The sequence below is a fragment of the Alternaria postmessia genome, assembly GCF_024291825.1.
Source record: "Alternaria postmessia strain BMP 2775 chromosome Unknown scaffold_1, whole genome shotgun sequence".
Classification (NCBI taxonomy): Eukaryota; Fungi; Ascomycota; class Dothideomycetes; order Pleosporales; family Pleosporaceae; genus Alternaria; species Alternaria postmessia.
The window spans coordinates 24790-43482 of record NW_026260074.1 but is presented as its reverse complement, the minus strand read 5'-3'; the positions used below and the strand labels follow the sequence as shown (position 1 = coordinate 43482).

Genomic DNA, 18693 nt, shown 5'->3' with positions numbered 1-18693 from the left:
TTTGGAGAGTTCACAAGGAAGGCGAACGTGGGTCGCACACGCGTAGCGCCTTGGCTGACGGCTTGTCCAAGGCCATATTAAGGCTTGGTATTCTGAGTTTAAATGCCTCATCGTTCACTGGTTGCAACGGTACAGAAATTTGAACAATTTGGCGCGGATAGCGCTCTGATTCTCTACGTTCCACAGGTCACGTGCCAAATTCGAGAAAAACGTTTCACAATGCTTATTTACAATCCCAATAAAGCCCAAAATTCTACCGTGACCGAATGCACATTTATACGTTCGCTGCCGCTGCTACCTGAGGTCCATATCCGACTTGTGGGTATGGCTCGCCAGGTGCCATGAAGTTTGTCTTTGGGTTGTTCTGGGCCTTCGCCGCCGAGCAACGGGCCATTGTTGGTGAGCTGTGAAGTTATTAGCATGATGTAACAAGACGGATGGGGAATGTCGATGTAACTCACTTTCTCGAGATGGCATCTGTGAAGAAGAAGTTCTCAATGGGGTTCTTCAGCGCTTGACCAGTCGCTTGTGCACCCTGGTTCTGGTCTACTAGCTGAACCTTGCTCAGGCTAGGTAGCGACGCGGGCTCAACAAGGTCGTATCTTCTGAGAGCAGGCGAGATCTCCTCCATGCGGTCTCGCAGTTGCTCAACGTCATCGTAGGGTAGCTCAGCACCGAGATATTCTGATGCTGCACGTACGATCTTCCAGTCTTCTCTTGAAGCACCAGGGAGGCCGACAGCGGCACGGGTCATCTGCACGCGGCCCTCAGTGTTGACGTATGTGACCGACTTCTCGGTGTATGCGGCACCAGGTAGGACAACGTCAGCAAACTGTGCGCCACGGTCACCGTGGTGACCCTGGTAGACAACGAAAGCGTCCTTGGGGATGTCGGCCTCGTTGATCTCATCCGCACCCATAAGCCAGACGAACTTGGCCTTGGTCTGGGCAACCTCGGACGAGGGAACAGTGAAGCCAACCTCGTAAGCACCAGTTCGGGAAGCAGTTCGCTGCAGGATGTTGTAGCCGTTCCACTCCTCAGTAAGGAACTTGTCCTTGTTCTTCTCGACGAAAGATCCGACCTGCTCGTAGATCGACTTAGCATCAACGTGTTCTGTGACACCGCTGCCAACGATGATCATGGGCTTCTTGGCGTTGGCCAACTTCTTTCCGAACTCTCCGGAGAGAGCGCTCTTGAGGTCGTTGGCATTATTTCCAAGCTTCTCGTACTCAAAGGTGCTTTGGAAGTCCTCGCCAACGTAGCCGATCTCAAGGTCTGTTCTCAGCCATTGCTTCCTGATACGAGCGTTAAGGACAGCAGCCTCCCATCGGGGGTTGGAGCCAATAAGGAGGATGTAGTCAGCATCTTCAACGCCGTAAATCCTGGAGTTGAAAGCGTAGTTCGACCTGACATCGATACCGTGCGCAATGGGTTCGCTGCCACCGGGCTGGTCAAGAGCCAGGTTGTCTGAGCCGAGCTTGTTGGCAAGATCCTTCATGGCGACCAGCGCTTCGGTCTCGACAAGGTGGCCAGCCACAACCTTGAACTCGTTACCCTTGGGCGCGATCTTCTTGTATGCGTTGCCAATCTCGACGAGCGCTTGCTCCCAGGTTGCGGGCTGGAACTGTTCGTCAACACGGACGAGTGGGTTGACCAGGCGCTGTGTGCTGAGAGCATCGCAGGCGAAACGGGTCTTGTCGTTGATCCATTCCTCGTTGATGTCGTCGTTGAGACGGGGGAGAACTCGCATAACCTGAATACCACGGGAATCGACGCGGATGTTTGAACCTAAGCCATCGAGAACGTCAATGGACTCGGTCTTGTACAACTCCCATGGGCGGGCCTTGAAAGCGTAGGGCTTGGAGGTGAGAGCACCGACGGGGCAGAGATCGATGACGTTTCCAGACAGTTCGGTGTCGAGGGCGGTTTCGAGGTATGTGCCGATTTCTAGGTTGTTGCCACGGCCGAAAGATCCAAACTCAGGTGCACCAGCGATATCGTTGGAGAAACGGACGCAACGTGTGCAGTGAATGCACCTGTTCATGGAAGTCTACTTTTGTGAGCATGCTTCTTGGGACGAGAGAGTTTGTAAGAGGCTACCTTGACCAATGGTCCAACGTTCTTGTCCTCAACCGCACGCTTTCCCTCGAGCTCGTGGAAGCGTCCGCGGTCGGCACCGTATCTCATTGACTGATCTTGGAGATCGCACTCGCCTCCCTGGTCGCAAATGGGGCAGTCTAGAGGGTGGTTGGCAAGCAGAAACTCCATGACACCCTCACGCGCCTTGTGGACGAGAGGCGAGTCGGTCTTGACAACCATGCCGGGCTGTACGGGCCATGCGCAAGAGGCGACGGGCTTGGGCGCCCGCTCCACCTCGACCAAGCACATACGACATGATCCAGCAATCATCAACTTCTCGTGGTAGCAGTATCGGGGGACGGTAACTCCGGCCTGGTCGCAGGCTTGGATGAGGGACGAGCCGGCTGTAAGAGCGCGTTAGAACTGTTTCTGCCGTCACAAGGGGATTGGCTCCGGCCTCGTACCTTCGACTGACACCTTCTTTCCATCTGCAAAGGCCGTTAGCATACCTCGCCGCCCGCAATGGGGAGTGGCACAAACCGATAGTGAGCTCAATGTCTGCTGGTCGGCGGGCCGAGGCACTCAAGGCCCGGCTGCCATTGAGGGCTGCGCGGAAGGCAGGCCTCTTGAGCGACCGGATCATCTGTTGCCGCAGCATTGTGAGGCTCTGAGCGATGGCGATGGACTTGTGGCTACGGAGCTTCAACTGACGTTCACGATGGGAGCGCTATGGCTTGGCGTTTGAATAATCCACCCGTGATTGGCCAAAGCGCCGCCCGCGCCTTCCACAAAATTCTCGCCGGCCGCTCTCCGACTTTCTCTTCTTCACTCATTATGGGCACAATTTATTGTAGGAAAGTTTGGCACTCTACCTAGCTATCCTCTATTACGTGCCCTATAGCACGACTCACCGTGCGAGGTAGCTGGAGCAGACGAGGTTTTCTGATGATATCTTGTTCCTTACCAACGTCGCTACATTTTGATTGAAGAAGCTGCTTGTGTCTGGAGCTTGGGGTACCTGGGTAGCGCACCACAAGCTGTGATGCTGCTATGCGATAGAGCTCTTGCTGAAGAATACACCATGCGCATTCTTTGGCCGTGTGATACCTCTCATGCTGTCGAATTCTCCATGCTGCATCTAGGCGGTGTGTGCGTGCAGCAGAGCTTTCCAACGTTACTAAGCTTGCAATCTGGCAGTGATACACGAGCTATCATCCACAGCAACCTAGAGCGACGTCACTGGTATTAAAATGTGCAAAACTCGCTCTGCGTGCGTCGACAGGCTGCTCACGTCCGTTCATAGATGCGGCTCTGGCATAGTCACGATTACGCCGGGTCACCGCGGACACCATGTGCGGGGAAACCCAAGCTATCCATCTCACTCCTTGACATTCACAAACATTCACAAAAAGCATGTTTATCTCTGGTTGATGATGAACTTTTGAACTTGTTCGAACCCTCAAGGGTCTGCTACAACAAATCTACAAACTACACCAGGCTCATGTTTGACTGGCCCGTCTAGTCCATGCGCCACACCGAGAAGCAAAGTGCCTAGCCTCGTCGGGCGGCTCCCGAACGCCGTGGCAGAATAATCCGCTCTAAAACATAAACAGTCGTAATCGTCGCTTACTCGTTGTCGCTCTCAGGGCCGACCTCCATCTTGGAAGCCTTCTTGGCTCCTGGAGCATCGAGCTTCTGGGGTGGCGTACCGAGACCGTTGTGGTTACGGAAGAATAGAACACCCTTACCCTCACCCTCGGCACCAACGCTGGGCTCGACCCACTGGCACCAACGTGCACTCTTCCACAAAGCCTTGAGGAAACCGACGGTACCATCCTTGGTGTCAGAGCGGTAGTGACGGCCCATGACGGGCTTGATGGCCTCGGTGGCCTCGTCGGCGTGGTAGAAGGGGATGGTGGAGATGTAGTGGTGAAGAACGTGGGTCTCGACGATACCGTGGAGGAGATGACGTCCGATGAAGCCAAACTCACGGTCGATGGTAGCAGCGGCACCACGAGTGTAGGTCCAGGTGTCGGCGTCGTAGTGGGGGAGGGTGGGGTCGGTGTGTTGCAAGAAGGTGATCATCACAAGCCAGTGGTTGACCCAGAGGTAGGGGAGGATGTACCAGACGAGCAGGTTGTTGAAGCCGTAGGTCTTGCCGATGACAGTGAGAGCAGCGACAGTAAGACCGATACCGAGATCAGAGAGCAGGATGAGGTGCTCGTCGCGCTTCTCGTACAGGGGGCTGGAGGGGTTGAAGTGGTTGACACCGCCAAAGACGCCATTCTTCTTGCCCTTGCCCTTACCCTCGATCTGGCGGTCGTGGTTGTTGTGGCCGGTGACGTTCGCGACGAGGTACATGGGCCATCCACCGAGCTGCTGGACGATGGAGTGGAGCAGGGTGTAGATGGGGGTCTCTTCAGCCAGCTCGGAGATCTCGTGGACCGCCTTGCCGACACGGGTAGCGTATACCTCGCGTGTCTTGGGAACGAAGACCATGTCGCGCTCCATGTGGCCGGTGGCCTTGTGGTGCTTGCCGTGGGAGATCTTCCACGAGAAGTATGGGACGAGAAGGGCGGAGTGGCAGAACCAGCCGACGGTGTCATTGATCACCTTGGAGGGTGAGAATGCCTGGTGGCCGCACTCGTGGGCCATGACCCACAGACCAGTGCCGAAGAAACCCTGCAAGACAGTGTATCCAGCCCAGAGCATGGTGCGGAGGGGCATAGAGGGGACCGTCTCGGGGGTCACGTAGTTGTGGAACAGGTAGAAGGTAGTGGCGAGCAAGGCGATGTCGCGGGCAACGTAGCCCAGACCACGAAGGGCGGAGCGTTCGAAGCAGTGCTTGGGAATGGCATCGCGCAGCTCCTTGATGGTGTAGTCGGGGATAACGAATTCGTTGCCGTATGTGTCGAGAAGCTTTCCGTTAGCCTTCTTGGTCTGTGGCTGCTCGTCCAGCGAGGAAAGCGAGGTGTTGGAGGCTGAGCCGGCTGGGGAGTCAAACGGCGAAGCCGAGACTGAGTTGACAGCCGAGTCGGCTGTCTGGTTCCTCCTCAGCACAGGCTGCTGGGCGCGGGCAGTTGAGGTTGCCATGGTGGTGAGGAATTGAGGTGTGGTGGAGGGGAAAAAGAGGGTTTGGGGTGGGGAGCAAGCCTGAGCAGTTGCAGCACCAAAGGGCTATCAACTGTTGAGATGCAGGGCAGGCTGCAGATGTTGAGTGTGCCGGGGAGGGCAAGTGAGTGAGTGAGAGTCTCAGAGACGAGTGAGAGAGTAACCAGGTGAAGGAGGGCGAATTTTGTGCGGGATGGGTGCGAATTTAAGCCAGGGACTCCAAGGCGGTGTCAATTGGACTTTTGGGTATGCGGCCAAAGTAGGAATGGGCAGTCTACGACCAGGGGCGTTCGAGAAGCCGTTTCGCTTCGATAATCAGACAGCTCCAGCTCAGCCCACTAGCACGCTTTCTCTCTACACTTGTACATCGCACTCCACTCGGGAAAAATTACTCTGCCTATTGCAATCGCTTGCCACCGCACTGGACACAGCCAGCACTGTCCTTGCGACGTGGAACACGCTTCCATATCCACCAGCACGCCTGTCCACAATTGCATCGATGCCGTCCAGGATCCTAATTTTCAGTAGATCCCTCTCACCCGCTGGCTTGGCGCTTCGCTAGGCACAAGTACGGCAACCAGACCGCTTGTTTGTGCCCATCATCACCCGCATTCCAGCACCTCGCCTAGAGTTGGAACCCGCAGGTACCATGTAGCCACCTGCCGGGCTTGAACGAGGGGCGATAGCGTGACATGGCGCCGAATCAAACCCGACATGGCATTCTGCACAGCGAGCACTCTCCCCCGCCACCAGCAAAAGAAACGCGCACTTCACAGAGACCCGCAATGGCTCGAAAACGTTGTGGGTGCAGCGTCGCAAAAAGTCGGAATGTCTCTCAAGGGTGGTGCACCCCTCTGCTGCAGGGTCTGGCTTAGCGTGCCAGGCACCATTCAACCAGATTGATTCGCCGAAGACGACGCCGAGGTTCCTCCCTCATCTCGTGAACCCTCTCCACACGTGAGGGGTCTTCTGGGCCACGCCACGAGCCTCGCATCCCCATTGCTATCGCTACCAGACGCCTGTCTGTGGCATGTGAAGCCATGACAGCCGTTACACGCTCGTCTGCAGCATCTGTCCAACCGTCGGCTTACATACCTTGTCCATCGCTGTCCCAACAAACTTTCCACCGTCATCGCACGTCTGGCTACTGCCATCGATAGATCGCTTGGCGCTTTTGGTAACGCTAGTCTATCTTATCGCTACTACCACACACTCGCAAGCCATACCACAACGGTCCCAAGTGGCCGTTGGCTTGGCGGCTAGAATGTCACTTCGACTACGCTCAATCTTTACATTCGGAACCCATGGTACTGTGTATGTTTCAATGACATTTGCTAACCTCTTTTGACTCTTACTTCTTTTCGGCCCGTTACATGAAGACGTCTCACTTCTCTCGAACCGAGAACAATTAGCATTCCAATCTCCTCTCAAACGTTTCTCTTCTCTGGTACTTCAATTGATCGGAAGAATTTGTTGTTTTCTGTTCATTTTCTTCCGAAAAACATGGTTACGCTGCACCGACACGACCTGTGTAGTCGGTGACTTTCACATGTCAACCCCACTCCACCATTCACACACCGGGAAGTGGATCACGGAAGATAAAGAGCGGAGGATCGCCCCTAAAGCCCGTTCATACGCAGTATCGGGCCCCTCTGATCGATCCTGGAACTCGCAACCTTAATCTTAGCGCAAACTAGCATGCCACAGGGCAGATTTGGACAATTTCTACCTATGGCCAAATTGCCGTTGTGGGCGGTGCTCATATCCGGTGCACTCGAGAAGAACCTGTGCTGGAAACCGGTCTTTAAAACTTCGGGATTTTGAAAAAGGCTGTCACATGTGGCCGAGGTATTTGTTTCATCATGGGCATTTACACGATTGAAGTGGAGCAATGCCCTCTTCACTGCCAAGAGGAAGCACAACATCACCCTCACCGAGCCCTTTACACCTTAACGCTCAGAATCAATAGACGACAAGTAATGAGAGTCGACACGGACGTCCATCTTCTTTGTTATGCCTTGATGTAATGGCCAATTGGCAGGCCTGTCCGCGCTGGCTGCACTGCTCTGGCTGGGGCCCCTCTCTACGCCCTTCGTGGAGACGATGTGCTTCTCATCACTCTTTCGTCCATCTTCTGATGCACTCCGATATGCCAGGGAAGTCATCTTGTATGACTTTATATCCGGCCACGTATAGATATCGTTCATCTCGCGCCCACACGTGTGCTCGTCGTCCACCGCATCGTCGAGCCTAAAGTGTTTTTGTGTCTCTCGCTTAGACATTCTAGTGGCAGGTCCTACAGTGCCGCTGGTTCCAGACCCATAACCGTATTTGACTTTCGGAATCGTTCCCAACACGGACAGGAAACAGCGCTTCACCACTTGTTTTAACACGAGTAGACATGCGCAGATAATGCCCAAGTTCGCTTCGATCATGGTCCAGATGCCTCGCTCGATGAAATTCCATGTCAGGTCTTGTTGGTTGCGTACGCTATTGGCTACAGCCGTGACGCGTAGGATAGATGTTATTGTGACACTAACGAGGCTGTTAGTAGACGCACAGCATATGCTGTTAACGCAATCGACATATATGGCAATGCGGGAAAGACTTACAAACTACCTAACAAGAATACACTGTGCAGCATAATCTTTTCTTGAAGTTTCAGCTGGAGCTTGGAGACCTCGCGGATAGGCAGTGCCAATACGATCACATCTGTGAAGATATTCAGCACCGCATTGGCCAGCCAGAATTTCGAGCTATCGATGCAAGTTCCCTCGACATTTTTATCCCAAGACCGCTGTAGTGGCACACACTGGAAAATGGTCGCGAAAACCGTCGCGATCCCTGAGCCAACAACAATTGCGAGCGCGCCACAGCACAGCCATCGAAAGTGACGCGAGATGAAGATACGCATGTACAATAATATAGCGGATACTTTATTCAAACACACCACGATCTTATAGGGCGTCTGCGCAACCCAGAAGAACTTGAGGCATGTATGCAGTTCTTCGGTCGAAAGGTCAACCTTATGCTGTCCATAGCCATGGGCTACGGACAACTGGATGGTGATGGACAATAAAATGGAGAACATCTGAGGCATGTCAACCGAAATCACTTGTGTGCATTCGTGTGCTCGACTCACCAAGGACGCTATAATTGTATAATCGTCAAGTTGTAACTTCACACCGATCTGGAGTCGTATCACGACCCTGGCAATAACGATAAGTCCAGCGGCAAGGATCATGATTAGAGAAGTCAAGTAAAGCTTCCATCCTTGATTGTCTTCATCTTTCGACGGAAACCCCATGGTGGAGAACATCTTTCAGAAATCTGGTGTCTCTCAAGATGAGTATGCTGTTCAAGAAGCATCGCTATGTCAATGTTCCGAGTGGAGAAACATCATCTAGGCGCCTACTTTCCATGCTTCTGTTTGCCACCATGCTTCCCGTCCTGCAGAACCCAGATAACATGTTTCATGTCGTTGTTTCCGCGATTACAATTTCACTGGCTGTTGCAGCATAGCATACGGCTCACACATGGGGCATTCGTGGTGGTCTTCGGGACATACTAACCCAATGGTGTTGGTGTACCCCCATGGATACATGTAAGCGACAATCCTTCACACATTGGCCTTCCATTCGCGGAAAAGCGCCAAGGGAGCTGCCGTGCGGTATGTTATACGACCCGTTCTCAAAGACGGGTCGGAACATTGCCCCATCAAAGGAATATCTAGATAATTCCCGCAAGGCTTTAATCTACGGTGAGATTGCGGCGAGCATTCCCGTCGCCTCTTAGATTGTCATAGTGTATGGACTGGGCGAATACCAGCCTCCATTCATACATTTCGATCGAGACTCGTTCCTTCTGCACCACGGCGCCATTTCAAGATGCATAGTCTCGCGGCGCTATCGTTATGGCTCTGCGCAGCTGGATTATCCCTGGCCGTACCGAACACATCTTCCTTCGAGAACGTCGAGACAGAGAATGGACGTATCACAGGCCATCGCTCGCTTGAGGCAAACGAGGTCTGGGAATACTTGGGTATCCCGTATGCACAACCGCCGCTCGGAGCATTGCGATTCGCTGCACCCCAGAGGTACAAGGGCAATGGAACATACATTGCAGCCAATTTCGTAAGTACCTAACAGGAATTACCGTTGTATCGAGCAAAGGCGGCTGACAATTGATACAGGGATAGTAGGTGCTTCATGTAGTAACCCTGTTTATCATTGAGCTGACGATACGCGCGCAGTGACTGCCCGCAAATCGCTGCCACCCAGCCTGCATTTCCTGGTTTCACTGATCAAGCCTTGACTATACTTAGTGCCGGTACGGGATAGTATGCTCTCAACTACAGACTGAGCTAACATTCTGTAGTACGTGACCATACATCCCACGAATCTACGATAAAATACTTACTCTGTACCGCATTTTTAGTTTACCGCTGGTGCAGGGACACTTCGAAGTGAGGACTGTCTCACTTTGAACATATGGTCAAAGCCAACATTAAAATCGGTCAAGGCGAAGAAGCCTGTTTTCGTTCTATTCCATGGAGGACGTAAGTCATCTACCGCCCGCTAGTATGCTCACGTTCACTTGCTCATTCTACAGGTTTTGCTGGCGGTAACACCAACACACCATTCGCAAATGGCCAATACCTCGCTAACAACGAGGATATCATTGTTGTCTCCGTCAACTATCGACTGAACGTTTTCGGTTTCCCTGGAGCACCAAACGCAGATACTAACCTTGGACTGCGTGACCAACGTCTGGCGGTGGAATGGCTCCAAAAGAACGTTGCAGCATTTGGCGGAGATGCAAAGAAGATTGTTATCGCTGGCCAATCTTCTGGCGGTGCAGCTGTCGACTGGTGGTCTTATGCTTATCAAGAGGATCCTATCGTCCATGGTCTCATGTCCACATCAGGCAACACGTTCAGCTTCCCTATGAACTCGCCAGAGCGACAAAGGTCTAATTGGGACAACATCACTTCTCTAGTAGGCTGCGCTTCCTCAAACGACACAATGGCCTGCATGCGCAGCCAACCCTGGGAGACGCTCTCAAAAGCCGTAACCAAGATTGCTCCCAGTCCGGGTGGCAGTCCAGTCCGCTCAACGCCACCGTTCTACCCTCTGGTTGACAACGAGACGGTTTTCGCTGACTACATTTCTCGCTCGGCATCTGGCCACTTCGCCAAATTACCTTATTTCCATGGCCATAATGATCACGAGCAGGGCTACTACGTCATACCAGCTTTTGCTCAAGGTCGAAACGTTACGGAGCAGCAAGCCAGTCAATTCCTCCTAGAGTCTTTCGTTTGTCCCATCTCCTACGAAGCTAGAGCACGTGTCGATGCTGGTGTTCCCACGTGGGTTTACCGGTACTATGGTGACTGGGACAACACACGTCTATACCCTACATCCGGTGCATACCATGGAACAGAACTACACATGATCCTAGGGGGCTCTGCAGATGCCAGTGGTCTTCCTGAAACGCAGGTTCAGAAAGATACTGTCAGACTTGTGCAGCGCGCTGTTGCGGCGTTTACTGAGGATCCGAAGGAAGGGCTGACCAAATTGGGGTGGCCGGTTTTCGACCCAGAGAAGAAGAGCTGGGGCGAGATTGCCGTGGACAACAAAGCTAAGGTGACATTTGCGAAGCCCGAGAAGTACGACGCGCATTGTGGTAACATCACTCTTGGGGCTTTGCAAGGTATGTCGTAGACAGTAGAGAGGGTTGGTCAGCGGATTCGACCAGGCCGAGTGGTTGCTCTATATATCCTCTCTTCGATATATATGAATCAAGAAGTGGCGAGCTTCTACAGCATCTAAAGCTTGCCGGTGCCTTTTGTGATGCATGGAAGGACGGCCCATGAATGTACGCCACTAATATAGTCTAGCGTAAACAAAGTGGGGGTGCATGGTAGGTGCGTGTCTACACCTCGCTCGCGGTACGTGAGCTTCAGCTCTCCAGCCTTTAGACGTTTCGTGTAACACTGTTCTATCTAGGTTCAAGCTGGGCTCCTGCCTTACCTAGAATCTTGTCTTGTGGTAGACCAAATCCATTCTCGAGTTCGCACATGTTATCTACAGGTTCAGCCATGTGTCACTAGCTGCTTGAGCTGAGCATCACCGAACCATGCACGAACGCCTCATATCGTGCGAGGCTGTTCTTTTGCTTCACATTGTCGTCATTCGGTGCGCCTGGACTCTTGTTGTTTTTGCTTGGCATATGCTGATATGTGTTCAAGTCATATATTTACAGGCGCGATGGAACCCAAACATCCTTCAGGCGCGGCGAACGCTGATCAATACTCACTTCTACAGAACTATTAATTCTCTCAAAAGAACAACACTTCGTCATAGCCCAACATGGATACAAACACGACTTCCACTGTATCGCCACAAGCTGTTTCTCCGAATACCGTGCCCTGGCCTTCCCTCTATCTTGCCTTGGTTGCCTTCGCCATAAACTCCATGACACAGCCTGCAGGCATGGTATGCGGCGCCGACGCGGATGTGGGGTTTCTGTTAAAAAGCTCACCCATCATGTGCATTCTCGACGCGTCTCTGGCCTTCTGTGAACTTCTCTACACATACTTCACTACACCTTGGGCCGAAAGATCGTGTCAGATCGCCCATACGGACGTGATACGGCGCCGATTTCACAGCGAGATATATAAGGGACTCAAGCACGCCAAACTCGCCGGATTTCAAGTTAACCGAACCAACGAACAGGCCTTTCGAGTTTTGGCCTTCTTGCTCAATGTTTCACAATTTATCAAGCTACTTGGATATGGAGGTTTGATTTGGACCAAAGTCATTGCTGCACTATATCTGGGATCATTCCTCTTCATCGAGCTATTAGTGGTCTGGCCCGTAGCAAACATGAAGGAAATCGAGGATGCTGAAAAGAACCCATCTGCTGTCAAAGAGCATACATCTATCGCGCTGGCTGTCGTTTTCATGCTTTATTTTGCATCATCAGCGTTTAGAGATATCGCTGGACAGTCAGATCATACGCTGCTATATTGGAGTGGCATCGGGATCTTAGGCTTGGGAAGTATCTTGGCTGTTCCCGCCATGGTCTACGCGAACAAACATCAAGAGGCAGATACCAGAAGAGAGGTCAAACATTCGTGGATCTTTCTCCCTTTTGTTCTCGGAATTCCTGCCAGCCTTATCGTTGCTGGACGATACGTCCCGGAACACACACCAGCTATTGTGCTCGAGGTCGTGTGTGCGGTGGTTTCTGGTGTATGGGGCGCGATTGCGCTTTTGTATGCGAACAAAACCACAAGAGTCGTCAGACAAGATGGCAAGGAGGACCAGCGGAAGAAGGTAGAGCAGGTGTCAGCTTGGTATTTCTTTGTGCTTCAAATAGTGACGGGTCTCTTGTACTACAAGTTCAGTTATGACCCTACTGGCACTTCCAGGCCTGGATGGACTGAGTGGCTAGGTTGATGATTGTATACAGGATGTCAGAGTCATCCGAAGAAGCTCGTTCTTTCTGAGTCATACCAAGATGATTGTATGGCCTCAAGGTACCCTGTAGACTCAGCATCAACGCAGATCAACTCAAGACATAGCTAAGACCTTCATATGACGGTCTCCTCAGATACAATTTAGACAAAACGAGCTTCTTCGTATGCGCATAGGCTATCTAGTGTTCAACTTTCTCCATGTCAGGTATGCCGCCAAAGCCACAACACTTATCCGACCAACTAGTGCCGTAGCCACAGCTCTCCTGACTAACGGATAATACCCTTCTAGCATTGAATTGACTGCAGCTCCTCGAGCCATCATCTTCGCTCTCCCACTCTGTCCCCAACCTCTTCCAACGCCCAAGCCAGCTATACCGACCTCGCCTGGCTTCTCTTCTTCCAAAGAACCGATCGCCTCACTGCCAATCCCAGGGAAGTCTTGCGTAGGCAATTCGGTCGTGTCTTGAGACGTCGTTGTTATGCTAGACACAGCTGTGCTCATGTCCAGAGACTTCTGCTTGCGGAAACGATAAGACATTGCCCACATCACGAATCTCACATCCCAGTTGGTGAAAGTAGGGTACGTCCACAGTTCCAGGGCATTGTGTGGTGGCATGTGCTCGAGGAAGTCGCTCACAACACCTAGTGTCAATCCCCATAGCAGCAAAGGAGGCCTACGGTCCTTTGATCTCCCTTCAGCGCCCGCCAATGCCTCTCTAATAGTATCCACCACACCGTGTGGCGCTGCTTCCACGGGTATAAAGTCTGGGATGGTTGCGCAGTGCGTCGAGTTTGCTGGCACGAGTTGTATGGCAGCAAACATCATCTTGCTCAACATGGCCTGTAAGAACCAGCGCTTGATGCCCAATTCAGACTTTGCCAAACGCGCTGAGACATCGGCATATTCGTGTGTACGGAGGGCTGGGCTAAGAAGCGCGCGAATGGGTACCCAGTGTGAAGAGGCTACTTCGGTAGGCTGCAGGCGTTGCTGTGGGTAGGCTGGGGAGGTGAGGAGGTAGATGTATGGGCATAATACCATGAGTCTGCTTGTGATCAGCCTGAACCCTTGCAATGGTACTTTTCATGTTCTAGGGCATGGATCTCGTATCTGTTGAATGTGAAGACGTACGGTACTTTACCCCAGCTCGTCGTGACAATCCGCTGGGGTAGATTGCCGACTGCAATAGCATTTTCGGGGCTCAGATCAATCCCGACCTCTTCCAAGGCTTCTCTCGCAGCTGCAGCCTGATCGTCCTCGTCCTCTGGGTCTCTCTTTCCACCTGGTAGTGCGACATGTCCGTTCCATTTGTCGCCCACTCGTGTAGCTCGCTTGATGAACAATAGCTCTGGGTCCCCATGCTTCACCCATTCTTGTGAAAAGAAGTTGCTTAGCGAGGCCTCGAAGTCGAACTCGGCATTGGGTTGTGCGACAGAGGAGCGTCTGCGTCGAGCTGGTAAGGGACTGTCGTCACTATCGGGCCAATGCGAATAACTTGGCTGAATGCGCAGTATGAGCGCTACTGAAGCGCGTTTCGGTAGGTTTGGTGGACACGCGACATCTGGATAGGGGTTCGCGTTGAGCTCGAGGAGAACGGATTGCAGATGACTAGCGAGGTCTTCGGTATTGGTGTGCGCCGTCATGGTTTCTACAGAGGCTCAGTGCGCTGACTATGCGATGCGATGCGATGTCGATGATGACGGACGAGAGGCCCACGGCACGTTGTGAGAGGTGAGTTGTCGCGGGTGCTGCGTTGCATACAAATGACACAAAAAAGAAACGCGTATGTTTGCGACGACGTCTGAGCACTAGACGATGTGATTATTCAGAGACACATAGTCAGTTATATCGCTATCGCAACGGAGAACCGAGGCGCGAGAATTGTCATGGCTATAGCGATTGGCTACATGGCTCAGCACCACGTCGGGGAGCTGAGAATCGGTGAGACCATTTCAGAGTCGGAACAGAACACGAGTTCGAGGAGACAAGCAACCCACATCGGAAGTAACGTGTGTACCAGGCGGACAATAAGTGAAGCCGCTTCCTCGCCGTCGCAATCGCATAGCGGAGACAAGCTTTGGCCAATCGGGTGTTCGCCATGGAGGGGCAGGCAAATGAGGTCACCCGTGAGCCCCGCGATGCCAAAAAAATCTCCACATGTGTCGTGCGCCATTGCTTTATACCCCAGGTCACTGTCTTGTTTGACTGTTTCTTCTCAATTGACTTCTGAAATTCAAAAACATTAGTCAAAATGGCAGGCCAAAAGACAGGTAAGCAAATATTTGAAGAGACTTGCAGTCTACTACTAATCGTTTGCGACAGCGATTCTGTCAGTCTACGACAAGACCGGTCTTCTTGATCTGGCCAAGGGACTCCATGAATGTGGTGTCCGACTACTCGCCTCAGGTGGTACGGCCAAGATGATCCGTCAGGCCAACTTCCCTGTTGAAGATGTCTCTGCCATTACCAAGGCGCCTGAGATGCTCGGTGGACGCGTCAAGACTCTCCACCCCGCCGTTCACGGAGGCATTCTCGCGCGCAACCTCGACTCGGACGACTCAGACCTCTCCGCCAACAGCATTGACAAGATCGACTTCGTCGTATGCAACCTGTACCCCTTCTCCGAGACCGTCGCGCGTATCAATGTTACAATCCCCGAGGCCGTTGAGGAGATCGATATCGGAGGTGTGACTCTGCTCAGGGCCGCCGCGAAGAACCACGCGCGCGTCACCATCATTAGCGACCCCAACGACTACCATGACCTTCTCACCGAACTCAAGAAAGATGGCGAGGTCTCAGAGAACAGCAGGCAACGTTACGCGTTGAAGGCTTTCGAGCAGACTTCATCATACGACACTGCCATCTCCGAGTTCTTCAGGAAGAAGTACGCAGGTGACGGCGACCAGTTCCTCACCCTCCGATACGGCGCCAACCCTCACCAAAAACCCGCGACAGTATCCATGCCAGAGAAATCTCTGCCCTTCAAGGTGCTCTGCGGTTCACCAGGATACATCAATCTGCTTGATGCACTCAACGCATGGCCCCTGGTGCAGGAGCTGACCAAGGCGCTCAACTACCCAGCTGCGGCCAGCTTCAAGCACGTCTCGCCTGCTGGTGCGGCTATCGGTGTCCCTCTCAGCGAGGTGGAGCGCAAGGTATACATGGTCGATGACATTGAGGGCATTGAGAAGTCCGGTTTGGCACAAGCATACGCCAGGGCGCGTGGTGCCGACAGGATGTCAAGTTTCGGTGACATGATTGCTCTGTCAGCCGAGGTTGATGTCCAGACCGCAAAGATTATCAGCCGTGAAGTGTCCGACGGTGTCATCGCACCTGGCTACAGTGCTGAAGCTTTGGAGATCCTTAGCAAGAAGAAGGGCGGAAAGTACCTGGTTCTCCAGATGGACCCTGAATACGTTCCAGGCCCCGAGGAGACCAGGACTGTCTTCGGCATCACGCTCAAGCAGCACCGTAACGACGCCAAGATCGTTCCTTCCGATACCTTCAACACTGTCATTGTGCCCAAGAACTCTGGAGCTCTACCCGAGTCCGCTCAGCGAGACTTGACTGTTGCCACCATTGCGCTCAAGTACACCCAGTCTAACAGTGTCTGCTACGCGCTCAACGGCCAGGTCATTGGCCTTGGAGCTGGTCAACAATGTAAGTACGACCAATCTTGCTTGATGCATAGTCACTAATATCTGTACAGCACGCATCCACTGCACTCGCCTGGCTGGTGACAAGGCTGACAACTGGTGGATGCGTTTCCACTCGAAGACGCTGAACCTCAAGTTCAAGAAGGGCACCAAGCGCCCCTCAAAATCCAACGCCATCGACCTCCTGTGCTCTGGCCTCGTCCCTGAGGCGGGCATCGAGCGCGATGACTTCGAGGCCAACTTCGAAGAGGTACCCCAGCCATTCACCGCGGATGAGCGCAAGGAGTGGCTCTCGAAGATGGAGAGCGTCGCTATCAGCTCGGATGCGTTCTTCCCATTCATCGACAACGTCTTCAGGGCGCACAGGAGTGGTGTCAAGTACATTGCTGCGCCCACTGGAAGTCAGAACGACGGCGCAGTAATGGAGACGGCCGAGAAGTTGGGCATGACCTTTGTTGAGCAGCACATCCGGTTGTTCCACCACTAAGAGATTGATGACGAGGAAGTTTGGAAATGATACCTGGCGATGACATTGATGTGCAATGAACTGGCTACATGAAAAGTCTTGATGAGACGACACGAGATTACGATACCTTCAAAATGTGGATACTTCAACATTCCAACTTGGCTATTTTTCAATCTTGTGCCGCGATGCCAAATGCATGTCCTTCGTTTGTGTTCAGATGCCATCAACAACAGTAAAACAGGACAGCGAATGGATGTTCATAGAGCGCAAATGTTGATGGTCGAGACCACGCGCGCTAATGTTTGCTATTTGCTGTAAGAAGCAAGGGTTGGCTAGGGGATCGCCAGACTAAACCCCTTGCAGCAAGCCGCAACGGAAGGAATAGATGGACAGCGCTTCACCTCGACTTCTTGCTCTACACCGCTGCCACAAACAACAACTTACCAACCTCTCAATCGCACCCGAACCTACTACCCCTCGCTACCGCGATTCACAAGACTCTTACACAAACAACCACCATCTCAAACATGTCAGCTCAGCCAGAGAACCAACAGATGGAGGGCGTCCAGGACCCCGCTACCGATGTCAAGGGCAAGGGCAAGGCTCAAGAGGGCGAGACTGTCGAGGAGTCCATGGACGACGACTCCAGCGACGAGTCTGGTGCTGAGGACCAGGTATGTTCATCGCGCCTCACCGCTACAACTCTATGCGCAAGTAGCTAACACAATCGCGTCTAGGCCGGCGAACGTAAGCTATTCCCGCGAAAACCATGCGACTGAGCTTTCAAACTGACAGTAGAATAGCCGAGGAGCCTGATGAGGATAACATGGAGGAGATTGACACGTCCAATGTCCTGCAAAGCCGCACGCGCGGTAAGAACATCGACTTTGCCAAGGCCAACCAGGAACTCGGCGACGAGGACGAAGAGGATGATGACGAGGACTTTGTCGACCCCGATGACCAAATGAAGGACTAGAGTGGAGTTGTATCGTCAACTTCCGTCTTTCGGTACGTTTGCAGCCAAGCCAAGAAGAGCCCTTTGTCCTCGATGAACCCCGCTAACCAAATCGCTTTGTTACAGGACTTCTTCGGCGCGTTCGACCAAATCTTTGCGAGCTCCGTATTCTGGCTAGGGTTATGATATACGCACAAAAGGCATTTGGGTAGCGGGGAAAAGACTCTTACCGACGTTGGAGTCGCGGCGCGACTTTTCGCGATTGAGGTAGCTGGGCACGGAGCTATGTGCACGTGGATGTGTAACATGGACTGTGGACTGGATACCTCGCGCATACACAGCACTGGCATGCGTTATGAATGAAAACAAGAATACCCATACTTTTGACCTGACTTGCATGCATCTACGACGTGAACATGGCACATATTATGCAGAAGGAGAAAGAAATCCCCAGCAGAGATCATGCTGATCATATCGTTGGCCTGCATAGCTTCGTTCGCCGAAACGTAAAATCGCAAAAGAAGAATAAAAGCACCCAGACATCTCAGCACACACCTACCCCGCCTTTCCCTGAAGATCTCGTATCCCTTCCACGAGCATGCAGGGTAACCGATGCGATGACACGAAAACAACACGTCGGTACCAAGGTATCTCACTTAGATCATGAATCTAGGGTCCAATGAACTAGCCAGTTGCAGTGTGCATGCAATACAATATCTGTGACATTCTCTTTCGGACATCGGAGCCTGGAAACTACCGAAGATTGCTAGATTGAAAGTGTTGTTGGTGACGTGCGAAGCAGATCCTCGGGAAATTTACGTGATACTGGACGCGATTATAGTGATGCTTGTCGTTACTAAAAACAACAAGCAACGTGGTAAGATGGATAGTGATACATAGGAAGCGATCAGATATCCAGAATAGTGCCTCGACTGAGGACGAGAG

General features: G+C 52.6%; 6 protein-coding genes across 6 annotated transcripts; 3 read left to right on the top strand and 3 right to left on the bottom strand.

Moving 5' to 3' along the window:
* Positions 1–274: 274 nt before the first annotated feature.
* On the bottom strand, positions 275–2737 carry NUO78 (NADH dehydrogenase (ubiquinone) 78K chain precursor, 5-prime end; the record flags this gene model as incomplete). Its single annotated transcript, XM_051726338.1, has 5 exons — positions 275–404; positions 462–2050; positions 2101–2483; positions 2544–2567; positions 2620–2737. The coding sequence occupies 5 exons, from the start codon at positions 2735–2737 to the stop codon at positions 275–277; spliced, it is 2244 nt and encodes a 747-aa protein (XP_051593520.1).
* A 968-nt stretch (positions 2738–3705) lies between these two features.
* On the bottom strand, positions 3706–5172 carry FAH12 (Oleate hydroxylase fah12; the record flags this gene model as incomplete). Its single annotated transcript, XM_051726337.1, has 1 exon — positions 3706–5172. One exon carries the CDS (start codon positions 5170–5172, stop codon positions 3706–3708), a length of 1467 nt encoding a protein of 488 aa, XP_051593519.1.
* A 3905-nt stretch (positions 5173–9077) lies between these two features.
* J4E82_000012 (uncharacterized protein) lies at positions 9078–10913 on the top strand (the record flags this gene model as incomplete). The annotated part of the gene is made up of 3 exons (XM_051726336.1): positions 9078–9323; positions 9628–9748; positions 9802–10913. The coding sequence occupies 3 exons, from the start codon at positions 9078–9080 to the stop codon at positions 10911–10913; spliced, it is 1479 nt and encodes a 492-aa protein (XP_051593518.1).
* A 1935-nt stretch (positions 10914–12848) lies between these two features.
* On the bottom strand, positions 12849–14314 carry J4E82_000011 (uncharacterized protein; the record flags this gene model as incomplete). The annotated part of the gene is made up of 2 exons (XM_051726335.1): positions 12849–13716; positions 13803–14314. The coding sequence occupies 2 exons, from the start codon at positions 14312–14314 to the stop codon at positions 12849–12851; spliced, it is 1380 nt and encodes a 459-aa protein (XP_051593517.1).
* Positions 14315–14922: 608 nt separating this feature from the next.
* Positions 14923–16814, top strand: ADE17 (bifunctional phosphoribosylaminoimidazolecarboxamide formyltransferase/IMP cyclohydrolase; the record flags this gene model as incomplete). Its single annotated transcript, XM_051726334.1, has 3 exons — positions 14923–14941; positions 14994–16331; positions 16381–16814. 3 exons carry the CDS (start codon positions 14923–14925, stop codon positions 16812–16814), a joined length of 1791 nt encoding a protein of 596 aa, XP_051593516.1.
* A 506-nt stretch (positions 16815–17320) lies between these two features.
* On the top strand, positions 17321–17769 carry CHZ1 (Histone H2A.Z-specific chaperone; the record flags this gene model as incomplete). The annotated part of the gene is made up of 3 exons (XM_051726333.1): positions 17321–17467; positions 17531–17540; positions 17597–17769. 3 exons carry the CDS (start codon positions 17321–17323, stop codon positions 17767–17769), a joined length of 330 nt encoding a protein of 109 aa, XP_051593515.1.
* Between the last annotated feature and the right edge of the window lie 924 nt (positions 17770–18693).